The 8,001-nt window shown below is 38.2% G+C and overlaps 1 protein-coding gene across 1 annotated transcript in view; it reads left to right on the top strand.

Annotated features, from left to right (window-relative positions):
* The window catches only part of FOCAD (focadhesin), a 123,134-nt gene extending 117,836 nt beyond the window's left edge, over positions 1-5,298 (top strand). Inside the window, exons 42-45 of the mRNA XM_082783788.1 lie at positions 939-1,036; positions 1,871-2,122; positions 3,270-3,345; positions 4,882-5,298. Of these exons, the coding sequence (XP_082639914.1) occupies positions 939-1,036; positions 1,871-2,122; positions 3,270-3,345; positions 4,882-4,955 (500 nt within the window). The 3' untranslated portion in view covers positions 4,956-5,298. The remainder of the gene's footprint in view (positions 1-938; positions 1,037-1,870; positions 2,123-3,269; positions 3,346-4,881) is intronic.
* The last annotated feature ends 2,703 nt before the right edge of the window (positions 5,299-8,001 follow it).

An 8,001-nucleotide genomic window follows, 5' to 3' on the forward strand; every position in this document is an offset into this window, starting at 1 on the left:
TCCTACTCCCCACCATAGCAGATAGTTATCTGGTAGGTTAATGAGTTGGTTAGCTTGCCTGAAGGTCTGATAAGCACTGGAGCTGATACAAGAGAAGTAGCAGAATCACTCAGCAGGATAAAGGAGGAAGAAACAAGAACAGGAGGAGTAAAGAATGAAGCTTCCCTGTTTTGTTGGCTGCAAGACTTTAGGTTGACTGTTTACAGACCAACTTTAAAGCATTATATTGCTAGTGCCTGACATGCCAACTGTGGTTGAAGAACTTCAAGCAGTAGTGAGTTTTGAATGAGTGAAGCGAGCCTCCTTTGGGTAAAAGAGGAGGCAACATGGAAGAGGACATATGTAAAGAATAGCAGGAGATGGAAGTGTATGAAGTGATGTAGTCTCAAAACCAAAGATGAGATAAAGATGGTTATTACTTTGCAAGAGACAGAATGAATTTTGGACAGAATAATCTGAATTGATGAAATATGTTCCATCCTTGGGGTGAGGGCTGGTTTTATTTCCATGCCTTAACTGTATTTTACTGATCTTCTCTGCATTGTAGAAGAATTTTCCCAGCACTCCCTACATTCTTGTTTGATGTAGTGACATCAGTGAATGAAGTACTGGGGCAAAAAGATCAGCAAGGTTTTAGGTTTCAGCAGCAGTCATGTCTGCTGCGTAGGCTGCAATTAGGTGAAATGAATCTCACTAAATGTTCCTTTCTCAGTGTACTCATTGTGTTGCCAGCATTACAAGCATAGTTTTTTTACTCTTTAAGTGTCTCCATGCTTTCTGTCAGTGGCAAGCATGAATTAATTGTGATAATGGTATTGATGTTTGTTGTTCCTCCACACTCAGTGATTTGTTGCTACAGTGATTTCCTACACCTGATTTTTAAGGAAAAATGATACATCCTAGTGTTTTAAGTAAGTCAACTTTTTTTTTCTTTTTAGGAGTGCTGAAAAGAATGGATTGGCTGCTAGACTTGATGGGCTACATCAGAAATTTAGCATTCAAGTCAACACCTATACAAAATGTTGACCTTAAAGAGGTATGTGCTTTGAAAACAACTAGCAGTTTTCAGGAAAAAGGCTTTTTTTTTGTGTAATTCACATTCTGTCTCAGCAAAACATATTATTCCCCATGTTTTAATATCTTAGAAGACTGTAATTTCCATAGAGAAATTCTTTTCAATTTGTTTTGTGAATGTGCATTTAAAACTCTTACTTTAAAATAACCATGACATCTAAATTGTGAGAAAAGCTATGGGCAACTAAAGAAACCATCTCTACAAGCTTGCTTTATTCAGAACAATCAAAGGAAAGCTTGAATTCTCCAGTAGAACTGTCTAAGGCAATCAGAATTTTGCACTTGCTGTTTCTAAAAGGGCTGGGGCAGTTTTAGGGTATAAAACTGCCCCAGTATATAGTATATGGTTCATTGTAACATCTCTTCAGCTGTTTAAGTCATCTGGTTAGGACATCAAGTAAGCCAAGTTCATTGCATTTCTGCAATATTTCCCAACCATTTGTAGCACCAAAAGGGTGACTACCCCTAATTTCCCTTTACAGTCATGTTGTAGTAAAGATGTTTCCCTGTTTTAAATGAAATGTGGGTCAGCCTTAAACTAAGTGATGACTTTAGAAGAGTGTGGTTTTGCTTGTCTTTCTGTAGATATTTCAGTTTGATTTTGAGCTTGGAAAAAAACTTATGCTGCTTCAGAGGAGAAATAATATTAAGAACTTTTTAGTTCTTGCATTTTGAATTTTAGCTAAATTTTCTGATGATTACTTGATGAGTAAACCACCATGTGTTTGGTGTTATTTTTTTTTTCTTCTGTATAATTCATTTAATAAAGTGTATTTTTTATCTTTTTCCTCTTTAGTTCATAGATTTCCTCCTGTGGCTGTTTGCAGCTTCTGTGGTGGCCTGGGCTGACCATGGTGCACCATTACTGCTTGGCTTCAGTGCTAGCTGGCCGTCATGGAATCACCAAACTGTGTTACCAGAATTGTCTAAGGATCACATTGGCAAGCACTCCACTGACAAGATTGCTGTGCAAGAGACTCTCACTCTCCTTCCAAGTAGCATTTTCCTTTTGCTAGCAAAAGAGCCTTGGAAAGAACAAACGCAGAAGGTAAAATTGCATGTAGTGGTAAGCATTTCCCAAGAATCAGAAAATACCCTGTTTGTAGCAGCCAGCTCAAGTCTTAAGTGAAGTGGTTATTTCCTCTAGATCTGCTGCATCTGATATGTGATCTTGTTTTTCTTTACTTGCAATCAGATACGACTTGTCTCCAAAAAATGGAACACAGTTTCTCAAGTAAAATGAGAGTTGCAAGAAATAAGGAAGATTCCAAGAGTCAGACTTTTGAGGGTACAGCTCAGAGAGGAGAGTTGGTAGCTGCTGGGATCAAGTTAGCCTTGAAAGCGCCAAAAAGGCAGATTCTCTGTAGCTGGCACTACAGTGGCAATTTAAGACAAGCAAAGATCTTTGCCATTTGTAGTGTTTCATTTTATTTTCAAGTATTTGACAAAAACAAGTGTAGAAATTTATGCCTAATTTGGCAAACCTACTGTAGGTTGCTTGTGGTTGAGATATGTAGAAACATTGCTATGAATCTATAGTTTCACAGCTATTTGTGCAGAGCAAAGTCATTAATCACTGGCTCCTGCACACTTCTGTGCTCTGAGTTCCCACTGAAATCAGAGTTCAGAATCTGGGAGGAATGTAGGATTGGGCTGTTAATATATAAGTTCATGAGTAAGTTCACTAAGCTTTAGGGAAGAATTTGAGTCTATGCCCTAAAGATCATCCTGATAAATTTGAAATACCATGTTCTCATGCAGGCACCATGCACTGCCAGAAAAACAATGAAAAATGAGAGGATGAAAGTGGGACAAAGGCAATAAGAGTACTGAAGGATTTGCCTTAAAATGTTTGGACAAAAGATTGATACAAAAGGATCATATTGAAAGATTAGAGGCATGAACTGGCAAGATGAAAGGATATCTACTGTGCCACCTTTGTTACGAAGAATTATTGCTGAGGCAGAGGGAAGGAACAAAGGGTGTATCAGATCCAACAGTGGGAGAAATTACACTGATGGGTGTGATGCACTTTGAGTAGTTTGAGCAGAACCTTGATTGGCCACCTCCTCTGATTAGATAACTATTCAAGTTTAGCAGCAATTAGATGTTGTTTATCAACGTGAAAAGAATGTCTGGTGTTTTGATACAGAGGCTCCTTTAATTCACTTTATCTTTCTTATTTCTATCTTTAGTTTCTTGACTGGCTTATCAATATGGTGGAAAGTCCTAAGGAAGCACTATCAAAATCTTCCACAGACCTGCTGAAAGGTAGAGTATTTTTAATTGAGTCCTTATTTTTCCATAACTATGAATCCAGAGGAGAAAAAAACATACAAACAAACAAACAAAAAAAAACAGTTATTAAAGGACTAAGATGAATCCGTGATATTAGCAGGTATAGGAGAGCCATATTTTGTCTTTAACGCAGCCTTCACAGGTAACACCTGTCTGTAACACCTTTTCTAATTCTTTCATGTCTCATCTACTGCCTCCTATGATTTACTTCTGAAGATCCAACAAATGTAATTGTGCACCTGGTCCTATGAGTGTATTTCAGCGATAGATCTATCAATTGCTTTTGAAGTTACCCTTAAAAGTAAAATACTTTTGTATTTTACTTTATGTAAACCCTACTATACTAGAATAGAAATTGTAAAACAAAATTCATTCAGGTGCAACTGAACTGTGGGAAGGGACACGAGACAGACAGTGGCAGCTTAGTATAGAGGTCTAACAAGTGCTAGGAGTATCAGAATAGAAGGGAAAGAAAGATAGATAGGAAATGCATATTTTGAATTACAGAAACATCCTAGCTTGCACCACATAGCCCACCATAAAATATAGGGTTGTGATACAATCTGTGCAAGTGATTTTAAGAGGACAATACAAATACTCTCAAGCAAAGGGAGTGTGCTTTTTCTTCTTTCTGTTAGCACAAGGCACCTCCTTTGAATCATCTGATTTGTTGTACCTGAACATGCCTTCTTGAAATCCAGTTCAAGTTCTTTGCATTACTAGGACAATTAGCTGTCTTTTGAGAGTCTAGAGTCTCTAGTTACTCTTTGATAAAAGTTCCGCTATTGTATCTGCTATTCTTCACCACACTCAGAACAGCAGAACTAATACTAAGAGATACTGGGGGAATCTCCTTTATAATCACAAGATTCAGATACATACAGTAGACTGTCACTGTGCCCTGTTTGAGACAGATCCTTGTTTTCCATGAGTCTTCCACTGTTGTGTTTTGTTTTTTTTTTTTTTTAAATAGAAAATCCATCCTGGATAACTAGAATGTGACTGGCTTGGTAACTGGGTTCTGCCTAAAAGCATGACCCTTTCAAATTGAAGAATCAGTGAATTGCACTGTGAATCAATGAATTGCACGGAGAATAGACCTTGTACCTTCTGCTTCTGTCCCTCCTAGTTCCTCCTATCTCTTCTCTTGGATCACCTGTCATTGAATTCAGGCTTCCTGCAGTGTTGGTTGATCTATGTGACACTTCAAAGTGATAGTCTAATCAGCAGATGGTGGTGTGATATTATTTCAGTGGAAGACATGCCATAAAGCAGGTGAAAGGTCTAATACAGCATCACATTTCAGAGGATTTCAGGGGGATGTAGAGACTAGTATATCTTGTGAACAGCGGAAGTAACATCAGAAGCTGTCAGGCTAGGAAATGAAAGTCATGAAAACAGTCCGTAAAAGGAGAAGTGAATCTGTACCTGTTAGCAAAATGACAGGGAGAATAATCACACATCCTTTCTGGATGCATATATTAATGTGTTTTGTCCTTGTCTTCACAGCTACGCTTCTGGCCTTGAAATCTCTTGCAGAATTCAAGAAGAAAGCAGTGTGGACTAAAGCTTACCAGTGGTAGCTGCATGCCATATCCTACCCAGCAAAGAAACCTGTTCATACTTGAAAGCATGTTGTTATTATTCAGTCATCAAGAAGACCAATTTTAATGATGTTTCCTATCAGAAGGTTTTCGATTTTTGTTTATTTGTTATTGTTAATCTTTTTTCCTCCTCCCAAAGACTCATAAGATGAAAAACAATTTATTTTTCACTGGTGGGATTATGTTCTCTTACAAACTGTCTGGCATGGTTTGAGCTGTGCTGAATCTAAATGAGAAGCACACATTCATTTGTGTTTCAGTTGAAGTGTTTCAGTGACACCTGGGAGCCTCAAAAGCTTGAGTGGAATGTGCCTTTAACCATGGAAGCTTTGTTAGGAGCAAGTGGAAAAAAATAAAATGTAAAATTTGTTTGGATGTTGCCTATTTATTAAAGCGTATTTTAGTACAAAATACTTGAATGAGCATTAGTTGTTAACTGACAACCCTTTCTTAGTAATAACACGATGCCCTTGTGCAGTAGTGACAATGCACTGAAGGCATATAGCATGAACAGACTTTCTGAAAGGGGTGCTATGCATGTTAGTTTTGCAACTGCTTTGTCAAGCCCATTTGTCAATGATTCTAGTGTCTCCTAGGACACTGGGAGCTCTAAGGTAGTTGCAATTTTTTGTCCACTTAAAGTCATTCATGTCTGCACATCTTTGCATGTAAGTAGAGCTTTTCTCTTCCTCTAGGTAAAAGAGGTAAAGAGGTACTACAACATCTCTTTTCCATCTTTGTTGTCTTACCAAAGATGAAGCCCGTGCCATTTTCATTATTTAATAGCCTTCTCTTTCTGAAGAAATAAAGAACTTTAACACTTTGCAGTCTTGCTAAGACAGATCTTAAAGGGAGGTTGTATTCAATAATCATCCCCACTAAACTCAACAAAAAATAATTGAAAATAATTGCTTGGGCACTGATCATTAATGGCTTCCAAAGCAGTACTACTGAGAGCATCACTGATTTTAACATTATGTCCCTACATAATGTTAAGCCATTATGTAGAAGCCACACCCCACTGCAAGAATTTTCTTAACATCAAGATCGATAACACTTCCCGTGCAGCAGAAACTCTCCTCTGACTCCTTCATTGGTATTTCTTACCTACCAAGGTTACCATTGCATGGCAGTGAGCTGTGAGGAACAGCTGCTGGCTGTTAACCCATGCCTTCAGTGACTGGGTGTGGGCAAGATCACCAGAGTGCTTGTTTCCATTTCTGAATTACGGTATAATGAGGGTAATTTCCTGCTCTGTAACCAGCTATATTCAGAGAAGACAATCTTGAGGTGAACACATAGAAGGACTCGCTGGAAGGAGTTGTCAGTATCCCAGTGCATGACATTTTTATTACTGTTGACTTCAAAGTAACCTCTAACAAAGCCAAACACATTTTAATGGTGCCGTCTCTAGTGTGCTGTTTCAGAGTAATTTACAGTGCTACCCATCTGAGTCTGCATGTGTCTTAGCATTTTAGCTCAGATTAAAAGTGTGTTTTTTAAAGGGAATCTCTGGGTAATGCCCATGTTCTGGGCCTTAGTTTGCTTAGTGGACCAGTGTGTAAGCTTCTGAATTAAAGCATATACACTCTAATTACTCCAACATAGTCCTATAACTCTGTGTGCTCAGCCAACAGGACTAAACTAGAGACAGTGTGAAGTAAAACCCTCCAAAAGGCAGGTAAGTTCACTGTTGGGCCCTTAAGGAGAATCACAGAATTGTAGGGGTTGGAAGGGACCCCAAGAGGTCATCAGGTCCAACCCCCTTGCCAAAGCAGGTAAAAATCCTCCTACACTGTAGTTACATTGGGCTGGTTTTCTTGCAAGACTGTGCATAGGCTGTGATAGAGCTACTGTTCTTCCTGTTGTGTGCAGGTGCTGGATAATAAAAATCCTATTAATGATAATCATGATTAATCGTTTAATGATTAATGATTAATCATGATTATCATTAATAGGATTTTTATTATAAGTGATCTCTTTCAAAATAGTATGTTCCTGTGGAGACTGACTTTCAAGGACTGAGGTGGACAAGTTGTTGGCTACTGCATTTTCAGTATGTGAGAAGGCAGCAAAAAGGGAGTTGGTGATGAAGAGATCCGTAGGACATGTTCCTGTTCCTGTGACTACAGGAACATGTCCTACGGATCTCTTCATCACCAGTATAGACATTCTGTAGGCAAACAAAAATAGTAATAAATAATGGCTTATAAAAATAAACCATAAATGATTGTATATATAATCCTTATAATTCTACTTTTACACCATTATTTATATGATTTTTTTTAATGTCAGAAATATGTGATAGGCTCTTTAGGAATAGAAGGCTACTGTTTAGTCACTTTCAATTATATATCACTTCTTAGTGATGCTCCTTCCACCTTGTCTATGCAGTTGGTTCTTTTTGTCTGTTTACATATGTGAGAAAAGCACTTATTTTTATTCCAATATCAGAATTCCAATATATGACTTGAATGGAGATACAGGTGAGCTGGGATATCAAGACTGAGTTAAATTTTGATCAAAAGTTTAAGTTCCTAAAAATTAAGTTAGGAAACTTTTAAGGCACCTTTTTGCCTGCCCAATCCTGAGTTTTATCTTCCAGAAATTAAGTAAAGCAGAGTTAGTGGCCTGCCCCAAGTTAGCTCTGCACAAGAAGTAGGGTGGGGGAGTCTCCTGAAAATAACGTCACTGTGGGGTTCTTTCTCACAGTGACTTGAAAAATCCTGCTACATTTCCAGTCTTTTAGCCAGCTATAAGAATAAACGCAAAGGGAGAGTGTTGCATCCTGATATACGTATGTATGTATGTATATATAAATCATAAAATAATAACCATGGCTTAGTGTGAGTATCTGTGGTGTTTCTCGATGTTGGTTGGCTGCTGGGTGCCTACCTCGCCTCCTCAAGAGGACAGGGAGAAAACTGTGAGAAATCTCATGGGTAGGGTAGAGATGAAGACAAGGTGATTCCTTAGCAGTTACAACCACGGGCAAACAAACTTGACTGGGAGAAGATCAGTTTAT

Source organism: Aythya marila (genome assembly GCF_965140915.1).
Source record: "Aythya marila genome assembly, chromosome: Z".
Lineage (NCBI taxonomy): Eukaryota > Metazoa > Chordata > Aves > Anseriformes > Anatidae > Aythya > Aythya marila.